Raw genomic sequence first — 16,028 nt, forward strand, 5'->3', positions numbered from 1 at the left:
GGCCTGTAAGGCCACAGAGTGGCCCTCTTCCAAGTGGAGAATGACAAATCCTCTCCCCAGGAAGTCCAAATTTTCTGGGGGCTTGGGGGACCACTAGGGATTCGGTGGATCCTGGGTCCTTCTGGATCAGAGACCACCAGGGAGGGTTCCTCGGAGGAGTTGGATCGTGGTTTGCCATATAGGGATGGTTCTCCTGACGTGGATACTTCTCACTTTGTGCAAGATCTGGAGGAGGATGCGGGAAAAGCCCCGTCAATGGAGGGCAACAATCCTAAGGTGGTTCACCTGTTTCAAAGGGAGGAACTTGGCCCCTGATCTTGGCGGAATTAGAAATAATGGTTCCGCAGGAGCAGGCCGACCTGGAGGAAGTGGATCTGGTCATGAATGGCTTGAGGGGTCCAGCCAAGACCTTCCCTCTTCAAAGGTCGGTGAAAGTGCTGGTGGTGGTCAGGGAATGGGACACTCCGGAGACTTGGCCTTAAGGTGAGCAGAGCTATGGATAAGCTTTACCCTGCCTCTGTTTCAGCAGTTATGAAGAGGATCACCATTCTGCTAGCTGGCGCAGCAGCTCTGAAGGATTTGCAAGACAGGAAGATTGAGTGCATTTGAAGAAGATTAAGACGTCGGCTCTGGGCATCCAGGCGGCTGTCTGCAGCAGCTTTATATTCTGGTCTAGTTTACAATGTGTGCAGCAGTTGCAAGGTGACAGGAATATGATACCCCAGGAGTCTAAACAGGTGGAGCGATTGGAAGTGGTGGTCATTTGTGGGGTGGATGCTTTGTATGACCTCATTCGCACATCTTTTTAAATGTCTGACTCGGCTAGGAGACTTGTTTGGTTGCGGAACTGGTCAAGATGTCTCCTAAAGCTCAGCTGGGAGTGATATCTTTTACGGGCAAACTTGCGTTCAGAGAGGACTTGGAGCAGATGATAACGCAATCTGGGTGATAAGGTCTACAAGCTACCGGAGGACAAGCCAAGAGGTTCCAAAGGTTTTTCTCCCTGTGCGCACTCTATTTCGAGGGCAAAAGTGTTTCTGCCAGAGCAGTGCGCTCTGGGTGGTGGTCAGAGGCAGACCTTGGGGAGGTCGCAGTCCTGGAACCAGTCCTTTCGTGGGTGCAGAGCAAACAGAATGCTCTGGCCAGGGTGGTGGCGGAGCCAAGCCGATGCAATGAGGCGAGGCCGGCCCACTCCTCAGTCCTAATCTGAGGTCATTTGACGCAGTTTTACGAGGAGTGGGTCAAAATCACGTCTGACCCTGCAAAGTAATTCCAGACCCTGGGCACTTGGGCCTCCAACAGATTCTGAACTTGAGCCTGCAGCTTGACAGTCTACTCCTGTGTGAGAAAGACCTTCCCCACATGGGTATCGAAGCGCGCACTCAAGAACTCCAGCACCTGCAAAGGAGAAAGGTGGCTATTGGACAGATTGACTATCCATCCCAACAATCTGACATTGCACACCACTTCCACTGCACGTAGGCAAAGGTCTTCAGACTTTGCCCGGATGAACCAGTCATCCAGATACGGGTGGACCAGCATACCCTGTCTAACAGCTGCCACCACTACCACCATCTCCTTGGTGAAGGTCCTCTGGGCTGTTGCTAGTCTGAACAGGAGAGCATAGAATTGAAAATGCCTCCCCAGGATCGTAAACCAGATCTCAAGAGTCTTCATCCGGAAACAGGAAACTTTGAGAGCTAGATTCACCTTCTAATCCAGAATTGAACGAAAGGTTCCTTCCTTCTTTGGCATTACAAAATAACGTCCCACCCCCTGCTCATCCCGGGGGACGGGGACAATGGCCCCCAACAGTTGCAGCCACTGTATGATCATCTGAATGATAAGCTTCTTTTCCTTTGAGGCACAAAGAGACACCATAAACAGGTTTCTGAGTGGCCAAGAAAGTTCTAAAACGTAGCCTTGTCCTATCACACTTAGAACTCACTGGTCCGATGTAAGCATTTTGGAACAGTTGTGGGGGACACAGATTCCCTTTTCTCCTCAATTATGCTTGTTAAACAGATATGAGGAACATGATCTATCAAAGAGCAATGTAAAGTTGGCTACCCAATCATTACTTGCAAGGAGACTAGCTAGCCTAATTCTGGAAAACTTCCCCCAACTACCATATTGACAGATTGTGATTTCTGAGATTACTGTATTAGAATGTAAATGCGTCACCTCTTGGAGGAAACATACCACATCTGGATGCTCAGCCAGAGTTGTTCCATGAACCTTGCCCCGCAAGCAGTCCAAGGCAGACACCTGCACCCTCAGGAAACTAAAGGACAAACCTTTCCTCAGGCCTCTCTACAAAAAAAGCCAGAATCTGTGCCACCAAAGCTCGCCAAGGATCAACCTGCTGCTCCGTACACAAAGACTCAAAAGACTCTCCAAACCCGGAAATACGCCAAGGAAATAGAAGTCTTGCAAGTTTGCAACAGTAGAAATAACATCCTCAGGATATCCTTTCTGCCTTGTCTCCTTTCAAAAGCCAAGCTGCCAGACAAAAGCGATCCACTTGATGTGAAAATATAGGGCCCTGCCACAGAAGATTTAGTAGATGGCCCAGCCTCAGGGGGTTGACTACTGCTAGACTAACCAGATCTGCAAACCAAGGCCTTCGTGGCTACTCCAGAGCCACGAGAATCACCTTTCCTGGGTGGACCTCTATTCTCCTTACAACCTTGTCCACCAAAGGCCATGGAGGAAACATGTAGATCAGAACATCATGTGGCCAAGGAAGCACCAGGGCATCAACCCCTTCTGCTCCGTGCTCTCTTCTGCGACGGAAGAAACGTGGTGCCTTGGCATTCTTCTGGGTTGCCATCAAATCCATACGAGGTATGCCCCATCTGTGAGAAAGGAGGGCCATTCTCTGGGATCTAATTGACGGCTAAGAAAAATATGCCTGCACTTTTTTGGACCCCGCTATGAGTGAGGCCACTATCGAGGCCAGATGCTTCTCCACCCAGGACATCAGCATCTCCGCCTGAGAAACTGCTCAACTCTTAGTACCTCCCCTGGCAGTTGATATAGGCCACTGTTGTCTCATTGTCTGACAGGACTGACTGCACATTGCATGAAGGGGAAGAAACTCCCAAAGAACCAATCGCACCGATCTAGTCTATAGGTGATTGATGGACCAAGTCGCTTTCTCTACTGACCAATGGCCCTGCACCAACTGGAACTGCCACACAGCCCCCCAACCAGAAAGACTGGCGTCAGTAGTCACCACCATCCACTGAAGTACCTCAAGATCCACCCTGCAGCACCAATGGTTGCAGCCAAGCCACCACGAAAGACTGGACCTGGCAACCTCTAAGACGTAGCCAAAGATGAAACTGCTTTGAAATCTGATCCCACCAGGATAGCAATGCTTTCTGTAGAGGTCTCAAATGAGCAAATGCCCACGGGATCAGCTCCAAGGTCGAGACCATGATCATTGTCGCTCAGAAATTCCTTACCTCTTCCCACCAAATATGTAAATAAATCCCCTGATCACTTCAATGTTTCCAAAACCAAAGGGCTTGAGTCGCTGAACCTGGAAAAATACAATGGATATGTATGATGCAACAGTTTAAACAATAACTCCTGCATCTTATAAATTCCCCCTAAATTTGAATATAATGTTCCAGGGTCTGCAGGTCGGCATAAAGTTTTGGGGGAAGGCATCTACAGCTGAACTGTACACCAGCGCAGTGCATCCCAACTTTGATGTACTGTTTTAACAGTGGATACCCACTCCAGAGAGCTTACACTTTAAGTTAGCTGTAGATTCCCACCCCAGAGAGTTTATGCTTTGATTTTACTTGCCATGCTTTGCCAAAATATGTGAGATTGGTGCTGTGCATCTTATCCTTTGTGAATATTCTTGCATCGATAAGGCTATTTTGTCAAGGCAAGTCAAGTAAAAATCAAAGTATAAGCTCAAGCACCTACAGCTAGCGGAAGAAAGCATAAGCTATCTGGGATGGGCACCAGTGTTTGAACAATATGCACTTTAGTACTGTGCACATACTGTTCAGAAAAGTGGGAAAACCTATGATAGGTGCCTGCCCCAGAGCGCTTATCCTGGAAATTGAACTCCTGGGTCTAAAGTGAAGTAAAAATCACATTTCTGGTGGACAATGTTATCTGTTACTGTGCCCAGTATGATACTGCACCTTAGATAAAGGAGTTAAATTTCCAGTGTAAACTTTCTGGGGTAGGAGCAGTATGCCATGTAAGTGTTTAATGTGGGTAGGAGGAGAAAGATTTGTATATTATGACCCGGAACATCTTGAAAGGTTCCTTGAAACTAGACGTAATCAAGGGGAGGAAACTGTTTCCTAATGCAATTGGAATAATTAATGTACTCTGCTTTACTCACATTCATTAGGTAAAAATATTTGCTTCTATTTTTGTTAAAATTAGGACTCCCTTGTTAGTTTTGTAACATGGAAAGGGAATTAAGATGTTGTTGATTTAAAACTATGGAAGAAAATTATAATTCTGTTTTCCTGATTTTGGTACATATGTAAAAGTGAAATATCTTATATTGAAACTTGAAAATAAATAATTAAAAAAAAAAAAAAATCACATTTCTGGTGGACAATGTTATCTGTTACTGTGCCCGGTATGATACTGCACCTTAGATAAAGGAGTTAAATTTCCAGTGTAAACTTTCTGGGGTAGGAGCAGTATGCCAAAGTGCACACTGTTCAGCTGAAAGTGCTTGCCCCAGAGCACTTATGCTTTGTTCAGTTACAGTTGCCTGCCCCAGAGAGCTTATGCTGGAAGTTTGTCCTTACTTGGTTTGAGATAGAATAAACTCACATTTTTGGTGGCCAATATTTTTCATTGTTGTGTCCAATGCGGTAGAAGCAGCGAGAACTTACCTCAAGGGCATAGCAATAGAATAACATTGGCCAACAGGAATCAGTTAACTTTTATTCCACTTTAGACTCAGAAGGTAATTTCCAGCATTGTGCCAACTGAAGCAATTTTAATTGCCCTCAGCCGTAGCCCCCCTCCCCTGACATTTGCATCCCCTACCACTTGCATCACTCCCCATACAGTCTTGCTCCCCCCTTTCTTCCCCCTTCCCCCCCTTCCCTTCATACTCCTCACCAAGTCAGGATGCATAGTGCCAATCTCACATGCAAGCTATAGCTTCCTGCCCCACTTTGGCAAGTCATGGCAAGTAAAATCCAAGCATAAACTCTCTGGGTGTGGCACAGTGGTCTTGCATATGAGATTAGTGCTATGCATCCTGACTTGGGCACAATCTCACGTGCATGACCATTTTGGCAAGGGATGTCAAATGAGAGTAAGCTCTCTAGGGAAGACACCTACAGCCAAACAGTTCGCACTCTTTTGTCTCCAAATCATGATGCTCAGCACCAAAGTAGTTTACTGCATTCCTGCAGGGCCGCATGTTTTTACCACACATACAGGCCGATACAGTAAGTCGCGCGATTCAGTAAAAAAAAAAAAAAAATTCAAATTAGGGCCCGCGGTAAAAAGAGGCGCTAGGGACACTAGCACATCCCTAGCGCCTCTTTTTTGACAGGAGCGGTGACTGTCATTGAGTGTGACAGTCGTCACTCAATTTTGCCGGCGTTGGTTCTCAAACCCGCTGACAGATACGGGTTCGGAAACCGGACGCCGGCAAAATTGAGCGTCCGTTTTTCAGGCCGCGGGCCAATTTTAAATTTTTTTTTAAATTTTTAAATTATTTTTAACTTTTGGGACTTCCGACTTAATATTGCCATGATATTAAGTCTGAGGGTGTACAGAAAAGCAGTTTTTACTGCTTTTCTGTCCACTTTCCCGGTGCCAGCAGAAATTAACGCCTACCTTTGGGTAGGTGCTAATTTCTGAAAGTAAAATGTGCGACTTGGCTGCACATTTTACTTACTGAATCATGCGGGAATAACTAATAGGGCCATCAACATGCATGGTTGTGGGCGCTATTAGTTTCGGGGGGGGGGGGGGTTGGACGCACGTTTTCGACGCGCTATTACCCCTTACTGAATAAGTGGTAAAGCTAGCACGTCCAAACGCGGGTTAACAGTACGCTCCGCTGGAGCGCACTGTACTGTATCGGCCTGATTTTAAATAGTTTGCTCTAAAACATAATGCATATTTTAGCATGGGTTTATTACATTGGCCCCGTAAAAGGGATTGAATACAAGTTTAAAACTTACAAGCTATAATGCCAGTCATCAAGGCTACATTCCTTGCATTAAGATAATCTTAGCTGCTGCTTATACTGTGGAGCATATATTGAAAATTGACAAAAATAATGCTAATTTTGGTAACCTCAAGTTGCTAGTTTAACCAGGATGTTCATTTTTGTTCTATTGAAGATCAGGGAAGTGTGGAATGCATATGAACTGGATTTGGTCAATTATCAGAACAAATGTCGGTTGATTCGTGGCTGGGATGACCTCTTCAACAAAGTCAAAGAGCACATAAACAGTGTTTCTGCTATGAAGCTATCACCATACTACAAGGTATTTTAAAATAATAAAGAAAACCAAGCTCTTCATTGTTTTCCTGAAGCTTAGTTGCCTTTTTTTTTTTTTTTTTTTTAATTTCAGTGGTGGCTCAGATCTGCCTCTCACTTTCTATTAATCTAAGTTATTCTTATTCATTGAGTTTTTCATGTTCATTTATATTTCTTTTGCATTAGGTCTTGCCAAATTACAAAATATATTTGTGCGCCTGCGTATCATTTAAGCATTGTCATGGGGAAGAGAACGTTTGCTTCCTGTCTTCTTCCAGTGGGAGATGTCTGAATAGTTACTATTTTATTTGTAGGTATTTGAAGAAGATGCCCTTAGCTGGGAAGACAAACTGAATCGTATCATGGCACTTTTTGATGTGTGGATTGATGTCCAAAGACGCTGGGTCTATCTAGAGGGTATTTTCAGTGGCAGTGCTGATATCAAGCACCTGCTACCAGTTGAAACTCACAGGTTCCAAAGGTACATGGTTTTTTGGTTTATAAATCTCACATGAAATTGAATATCTAAAGATTTATATTGCTGTATCCCTACTTGGATATAAGCAAAACTTTATTTTTTTTTTGTATTTTGATTTACAGCATCAGCACAGAGTTTTTGGCCCTCATGAAGAAGGTATCTAAATCTCCACTGGTGATGGATGTTCTTAACATTCAGGGTGTGCAGAGGTCACTTGAGAGGTTAGCAGATTTGCTTGGGAAGATTCAGAAGGCATTAGGAGAATATCTCGAAAGGGAGAGATCATCGTTTCCTCGGTAAGACATTTTGAGAATACGTTCTACAGGTTTAGTCATCCTTGCTCTACAGAATTTCCCCTACTTTCTTAGTGTGGAAATGTTTCAGTTCTAGGCTATGTAGTAATATCCTTATTAAAGTACTATGTAAAGGTCAACAGACAAGTTAGAAAGGTGATAGCTTTATTGGACCAAGTACAATAGGACTAGTTTTTTGAAAGCTATGCTCCCTTCATTAACTCAAAGCAAGATTGTAATGTATAGTCTGACATTATGGTTTATTTTCCCTATAAAATTATTTTCTTGTTCATACCTCAGATCAGTCCAGACAAGTGGGTTTTGAATCCCTATCAACAGATGGAGGCAGAGAATAAAAACGATTCAGGCACTGCTACTTAACCGAGAGCGCCACCTGCAGTCCCTCAGTATTTCTCTGTCTCCAGCAGATGGTAGAGGTGCAAACCTGCAGTCTGGAGATTATTTAAAAAAAAAAAAAAACTAGCGTGTAGCCAGGTGGACTCAGGACCAGTGCGTTATGTTCCCCTGCCAGCAGATGGAGACTGAGTAAGGCTGTAAAGCTGACGTCACAGTACATATACCCATACTGTGATCTCAGTCCTCCAGTATTCTGTGTCCAGCAGGTGGTGGACGTACCTCTCCCTATGGAGATTGTTGTTCTTTTTGGAAGGAGAAATTCTACATTTAAATTGGAGAAAATTGAGCCCTGTTCTCCTGCAGTGATACCTAAAGGTCCCTCATCCAGCTGAGAATTTCTGAGGCAATTTCTGAGATCCCTCAGGAGGTGCGCCTTGGTCCAAAAGTCAGTTCCCGGTGTGGACTTTGCTGCTTAGGCAGCTTAAAGGCAGTGGGTGCAGGAAGCAGAGTGCGGCGGTGACTACCAATTACAAATCTGCCTAATCTATGCCCCCCCAGGGCTTCTAGAATCTGACCCTTCTCCTTTCATTGAAATCATAGCCAAACACATTAACACGGACTCCCCTGCTATCAGATTAGGAGATTTCAACATTCCCACCTTGGACCTTATTTTCACAAATGAATCCATCTTGCCTACCTCCCCTCCCTCCTGCACCCCCATCCCCTGGTCAGGCCATTCAATGATCTCCACTGAACTGTCTATAAGAGAAAAACTGACTCCCCTCACCTCAAAACAACAATCCACTTCAGAAAACCATGCTCCATGGACGACCTCAGCTCCCACCTCTCCACGGATCTACTTAACTTGGACCTCTCCAATGCTGACTCTGCTATGACCTCATGGCTCAACATCACGAACTCCGTAGCAAACAAAATATGTCCCATGACATCTAAGGAAATCAACCCGGCCCGACTTAACAAAAAACCCTGGTTCTCAACAGAACTTAAGCTCAAACAAGACCTACGACACAAGGAAAAATGTTGGTGCAAGAATCCCTCACCAGCCTCACAGGCTACCTACAAAGCGTCCATGAACTACTACAGGATCACAATATTACGCACCAAGAGAGACTTTTACGCCAAAAAAATACATAGCTTTTTCTATGACCCAAAGGCACTATTTTCATGTCTCAGTTCTCACAAAACCTGTTCCACCAACCATCCCAGAAGAAGCCGAAAATAAATCCACCAAATTGGCTTTATTCTTCGAGAAGAAAATCAACAACGTACTTGCACCTCTGACCACATCAAACAACCAGCCTCCTCTCGTGTACAACCCACCACCATCTATCCATAAACCCTTACTTGAATCTTTCGAACTCACTTCCTCCCTTGAAATTGAATCCATATTCAAGAACATGAAACCTTCGTCCCATCCATCCGACAACCTACCTACTAAACTCTTAACATCCCAAACACCATAGCCAAGCCTCTGGCTGATATTATAAATTGCTCCCTCTCCCAAGGATCTGTTGCCGACTCCTTGAAACTCGCTTCACTCAAACCTCTACTAAAGAAACCCAACGTGGATCCAGCTAACTCCGCAAACTTTCGTCCTGTCGCCAATTTACCATTTATCGCCAAACTAATGGAAAAATTAGTCAACAACCAACTCTCCGAATACCTAGACTTCCACAACATTCTCTACCCTTCCCAGTTCGGATTCCGGAAACGCCTAAACACGGAATCCCTCCTAATCTAACAGGCAACATCCTAATGGGCCTTGACAAAGGCCAATCCTTTCTACTAGCTCTACTCGACATCTCAGCAGTGTTTGACACAGTGAACCATTCAATCCTCATCACCCGACTCTGACATCGGCATCTCTGGCACCGCCCTCAACTGGTTTAAATCCTTCCTCAATAACAGGAATTACAAGGTCAGAATAAATAATAAAGAATCCCATCCTGTATCTTCCACTCATGGAGTACCTAAGGGTTCGTCACTCTCCCCTACACTGTTTAATATTTATCTGCTACCCCTATGCCAGCTTCTAGAAAGTCTTAACCTGACACACTTCATTTATGCTGACTACGTACAGATCTTGATCCCCTTCACAGATCCTATCTCCAAAATGCTAAATTTCTGGAACAAATGCCTTCACTCCATCAATCTCCTCTCTAGCCTCAACCTTGTCCTCAACACTTCCAAAACAGAGCTCCTAGTCATCTCCCCCAATGACTGCAACCCTCTCATCAGCCACCCCATCATACCAACAGTGAACCATCTGAGAAACCTCGGAGCTATTCTAGACACCTGAATGAACTTCAGAAGTTCATAAACACCACAAAAGAATGCTTCTATAAGCTACATGTTTTAAAACAGCTCAGATCCCTCCTACACCTTCATGACTACCGCTCAGTCCTTCAGGCCATACTGTTTTCAAAAATGGATTACTGTAACGTGTTACTCCTTGGCCTTCCTGCCTCCACAACAAAACCATTACAGATGCTCCAAAATGCTGCAGCTAGGATCCTAACCAACTCAAGGCGAAGAGACCATATCACACCTATCCTCAAATTTACACTGGCTTCCCATCAACTTTAGAATCCTGTTTAAGACCCTGACCATTATCCACAAAACCATCTACCTTCAATCCACATTCCAACTCAAAATTCCGCTCAACCTTCACGCCTCTACGAGACCGATCAGAACGGCATATAAAGGATCTTTTCACGCACCCCCTTCTAAATCCTCACTTCACCCCTCCATTCAGAAATGTGCTTTGTCCATTGCCGGACCCTCTCAATGGAATTCATTACCAACAGAGCTTTGCCAGGAACAATGCCCTTTAACCTTCAGAAAGAAACTGAAAACCTGGTTTTCCAAACAAGCCTTCCCTTGATTGGCCATTCTTTCGTCACCCTGCACAGATGTCACCACCCCTTAAAGAACCATTTGTTTGAGTACCTACTAGGTCCTTCGCCTAGTCACTATTATACGTTGGTTGTTATTTACTCTACAGTAGCGCAATGTTAAGCTAATTCTACCCCTCTTAGTTGTCCTGAATTCATCACCCTGTTTTATGTAACTTTCTCTTATAGCGCTGGTAATTCCCTTGTTTTGTGTAAGCCGGTACGATAAGATATTTGTCTTGAGTATCTGTATATTAAAAGATTTTAAATAATAAATAAAATAAATCTTAGCCTCCCACATCGCAGGAAGAGATGTCAGAGCTGATTTTCTAAGTAGGGAGAGTCTGGATCCAGGAGAGGTGGGGATTGTCGACCAAAGCATTTCAACTGATAGTAGATCGCTGGGACCCCTATCAATCGACCTGGCCGCATCTCACAATGCGAAGGTACCTCGATTCTTCAGTCGCAAAAGAGATCTGTTTTCCCTAGGTGTTCTGGTGGCTATATGCTCAGCACGTCTCATCTCTGAACTGCAGGCATTTTCGTGCTGGGAGCCATTCCTGCGGATGACTCCAGGGGTGTTAAAACTACGTATGGTTCTATCCTTCTTGGCCATGGTAGTATCTAAGTTTCATTTGAATCAGTCTATTTCGTTGCCGTCCCTAGATAAACTCGAGGACATGGAGGACTATTGTCATTTTGTCGACGCTCCTAATGCGGTATCTGGAAGTCTCAGAACTGGTCCGAAAGATGGACCACCTGTTTGTTCTTCATGGCGGAAGGAAGCAGTGTGAACCAGCTTAGCGGTTTACCATAGCTTGCTGGATTAAGGAAGTGGTCATGGGAGTCTGTGTAGAGGCTGGAAAGCCATGATCTTCTCAGGTTAGAGCTCATTCCACTAGGGCAGCGCTTCTCAACGTCTCCCGGTGTTCCACCGTTGTACTTTCCTTCTCCCTTTTTCCAGCCCCCGGGCCAATTGGAAGCCTCCTTTCTTCCTACCCCCACTGCCCAATGGGAAGCCTCCTTCATTCTGCCTGCCCCCACGCAGGCCAATCGGAAGCTGCCTCCCTTCTACCTGCCAGTGGGAGAAGGAAGAAGGGAGGAAGCCTTTGGCCGGTGAGGCAGGCATGGCATAGCCCAGGGATGGGGTGGGAGGATTGGCAGTGTCGAACCCTGACTAAGCAAAGGACTATGTATATTATCCTGAGAAAGTTCCTCCAGCATCTCAATCTCTCCTGCAGGTTGACAAGTGAGGCCCTCAACAGGGCTGCCTCTGGCTCCGTCCCCAGAAGTCTCGGCGTCTCTTGTCCCCACCTTTGCAAAGGGGTGTTCCACTTCTGCTGGAATCCCAGCTGACAGGTGATGACACTTTCTGGAGTCCGCCGGGTTTGCCGACATAGGAAAATGTGGGAGGGAGGTTCTGGAAGCCAAATTTAGACTCTTAGGTAGAAAATTTAAATCCAGAACCTCTGGGGTAGCATTCTCTGAAATGCTCCCTATTCCACACGCAGGTCACCAGAGGCAGGCAGAGCTCCAGAGTCTCAATGCATGGATGAGACGATGGTGCAAGGAAGAGGGATTCAGTTTTGTTAGGAACTGGGGAACCTTTTGGGGAAGGGGGAGTCTCTTCCGAAGGGATGGGGCTACACCTTAACCAGGGTGGAACCAGACTGCTGGCACTAACCTTTAAAAAGGAGATAGAGCAGCTTTTAAACTAGAACAAAGGGGAAAGCCGACAGTCGATCAGCAGCGCATGGTTTGGAGAGGGGTATCTTCAAAGGATACTAATGATGCATTAGAATTAGGGCATCCCGACAGTCAGGTTCCAATAATAAGAAAAGTAGTCCAAGTGCCTGTAACTAAAAACTCACCTGAGCTAAAAAATTCTAACTTAACCCTATCAATTAAAAAGCAGAATGAAAATACAAACAAAAAACAAATTTTGAAATGTTTGTATGCTAATGCCAGAAGTCTAAAAAGTAAGATGGGAGAATTAGAATGTATAGCAATGAATGATGACATAACTTAATTGGCATCTCAGAGACATGGTGGAAGGAGGACAACCAATGGGACAGTGCTATAACGGGGTACAAATTATATTGCAATGACAGAGAGGAGCACCCGGGAGGCGGTGTGGCGCTTTATGTCCAGGATGGCATAGAGTCCAACAGGTTAAACATTCTGCATGAGACTAAATGTACAATTGAATCTTTATGGGTAGAAATCCCTTGTGTCGGGGAAGACTATAGTGATAGGAGTATACTACCGTCCACCTGGTCAAGATGGTGAGACTGATAGTGACATGCTAAGAGAAATTAGGGAAGCTAACCAAATTGGTAGTGCGGTAATAATGGGAGACTTCAGTTACCCCAATATTGACTGGGTAAATGTATCTTCGGGACACACTACAGAGATGAAGTTCCTGGATGGAATAAATGATAGCTTTATGGAGCAGTTGGTTCAGGAACTGACGAGAGAGGGAGCAATTTTAGACCTAATTCTCAATGGAGCACAGGATTTTGTGGTGGGGCCGCTTGGCAATAATGATCATAATATGATTAAATTTGAATTAACGACTGGAAGGGAGACAGTAAGCCGCTTGGCAATAATTTATTTATTTATTTATTTCGAGGCTTTTTTATACCGAAGTATAGCGGGATGCCTTCACTCCGGTTTGATCATAATATGATCAAATTTGAATTAACGACTGGAAGGGAGACAGTAAGCAAATACACGGCTCTCATGCTAAACTTTCAAAAGGGAAACTTTGATAAAATGAGGAGAATAGTTTAAAAAAAACAAACCAAACTGAAAGGAGCAGCTACAAATGTAAAATGTGTGCAAGAGGTATCCTAGAAGCACAATCCAGATGTATTCCACACATTAAGAAAGGTGGAAAGCAGGCAAAACGATTACCGGCATGGTTAAAAGGGGAGGTGAAAGAAGCTATTTTAGCCAAAAGATCTTCATTCAAAAATTGGAAGGAGGATCCAACAGAGGAAAATAGGAAAATGCATAAACGTTGGCATGTTAAATGTAAGACATTGATAAGACAAGCTAAGAGAGAATTTGAAAAGAAGTTGGCCATAGAGGCAGAAACTCACAGTAAAAACATTTTTAAATATATCCGAAGCAGAAAGCCTGTGAGGGAGTCAGTTGGATCGTTAGATGATCGAGGGGTTAAAGGGGCACTTAGAGAAGATAAGGCCATCACGGAAAGATTAAATGATTTCTTTGCTTCGGTGTTTACTGAAGAGGATGTTGGGGAGGTACCCGTACTGGAGAAGGTTTTCACGGGTAATGGTTCAGATGGACTGAACCAAATCACGGTGAACCTAGAAGATGTGGTAGACCTGATTGATAAACTGAAGAGTAGTAAATCACCTGGACTGGATGGTATACACCCTAGAGTTCTGAAGGAACTAAAAAATGAAATTTCAGACCTATTTGTAACCTATCATTAAAATCATCCATTCTACCTGAAGACTGGAGGATAGCTAATGTAACCCCCATATTTAAAAAGGGCTCCAGGAGAGATCCGGGAAATTACAGACCGGTTAGCCTGACTTCAGTGCCAGGAAAAATAGTGGAAAGTGTTCTAAACATCAAAATCACAGAACATATAGAAAGACATGGTTTAATGGAACAAAGTCAGCATGGCTTTACCCAAGGCAAGTCTTGCCTCACAAATCTGCTTCAGTTTTTTAAAGGAGTTAATAAACATGTGGATAAAGGTGAACCGGTAGATGTAGTGTACTTGGATTTTCAGAAGGCATTTGACAAAGTTCCTCATGAGAGGCTTCTAGGAAAAGTAAAAAGTCATGGGATAGGTGGCGATGGCCTTTCGTGGATTACAAACTGGCTAAAAGGCAGGAAACAGAGTTGGATTAAATGGACAATTTTCTCAGTGGAAGGGAGTGGGCTGTGGAGTGCCTCAGGGATCTGTACTGGGACCCTTACTTTTCAATATATTTATAAATGATCTGGAAAGAAATACGAGTGAGGTAATCAAATTTGCAGATGACACAAAATTGTTCAGAGTAGTTAAATCACAAGCAGATTGTGATAAATTGCAGGAAGACCTTGTGAGGCTGGAAAATTGGGCATCTATAAAATTGTATTTATCTATTTTATCTGTTCTCTGTAAGGGCTTCGCCCATAAAGTTCATGTTTTACTGTGAACCGATGCGATGTGCAAATGGACATCGGTATATAAGAGACATTAAATAAATAAATAAATAAATCTAAATGTCAGAAATTTAATGTGGACAAGTGCAAGGTGATGCATATAGGGAAAAATAACCCATGCTATTGTTACACAATGTTAGGTTCCATATTAGGTGCTACTACCCAAGAAAAAGAAAGATCTAGGTGTCATAGTGGATAACACATTGAAATCATCGGTTCAGTGTGCTGCGGCAGTCAAAAAAGCAAACAGAATGTTGGGAATTATTAGAAAGGGAATGGTGAATAAAACGGAGAATGTCATAATGCCTCTGTATCGCTCTATGGTGAGACCGCACCTTGAATATTGTGTACAATTCTGGTCACCGCATCTCAAAAAAGATATAATTGCGATGGAGAAGGTACAGAGAAGGGCTACCAAAATGATAAAGGGAATGGAAGAGCTCCCCTATGAGGAAAGACTAAAGGGGTTAGGACTTTTCAGCTTGGAGAAGAGACAGCTGAGGGGGGATATGATAGAGGTGTTTAAAATCATGAGAGGTCTAGAACGGGTAGATGTGAATCAGTTTTTTACTCTTTTGGATAATAGAAAGACTAGGGGGCACTCCATGAAGTTAGCATGTGGCACATTTAAAACTAATCGGAGAAAGTTCTTTTTCACTCAATGCACAATTAAACTCTGGAATTTGTTGGCAGGGGATGTGGTTAGTGCAGTTAGTTTAGCTGTGTTTAAAAAAGGATTGGATAAGTTCTTGGATGAGAAGTCCGTTACCTGCTATTAAGTTGACTTAGATAATAACCACCGCTATTACTAGCAATGGTAACATAGAATAGACTTAGTTTTTGGGTACTTGCCAGGTTCTTATGGCCTGGATTGGCCACTGTTGAAAACAGGATGCTGGGCTTGATGGACCCTTGGTCTGACCCAGTATGGCATGTTCTTATGTTCTTAGGACTTCAATCTAGCCTCGGAGGAGGCGTCCATGTGTTCTGAATTCCGCAATTGGTTCTGTAGTCTTAGGCAGGACCTTAAAAGCTATAAGAGAGAGATCCATGAAATGCTGGACGAATTCCATGAAGAGCTGAATTCTATGGGCCGGAGAGTGGATGAAATAGATAATCGAATAGAAGTGCAAACAGCACTTACTAAGCAGTTACAGGATGTCTGCACCGAACTGCAAGAAGATATCGCAGCTCTGAGAATCAAAATGGCTGACCTTGAAAACAGAGCCCGGAGGGGAAATCTTCGATTTCATGGATTTTTGGAAAACACAGATAATGCTGATTGTGAAAAAGTAATCCGA

General features: G+C 44.0%; 1 protein-coding gene across 1 annotated transcript in view; it reads left to right on the forward strand.

The window, feature by feature from the left end:
- Window positions 1–16,028, forward strand: part of DYNC1H1 (dynein cytoplasmic 1 heavy chain 1) — a 378,125-nt gene that overhangs the window by 91,033 nt on the left and 271,064 nt on the right. Inside the window, exons 21-23 of the mRNA XM_029597957.1 lie at window positions 6,357–6,503; window positions 6,811–6,977; window positions 7,097–7,270. Of these exons, the coding sequence (XP_029453817.1) occupies window positions 6,357–6,503; window positions 6,811–6,977; window positions 7,097–7,270 (488 nt within the window). The remainder of the gene's footprint in view (window positions 1–6,356; window positions 6,504–6,810; window positions 6,978–7,096; window positions 7,271–16,028) is intronic.

Source organism: Rhinatrema bivittatum, chromosome 4, assembly GCF_901001135.1.
Source record: "Rhinatrema bivittatum chromosome 4, aRhiBiv1.1, whole genome shotgun sequence".
NCBI lineage: Eukaryota > Metazoa > Chordata > Amphibia > Gymnophiona > Rhinatrematidae > Rhinatrema > Rhinatrema bivittatum.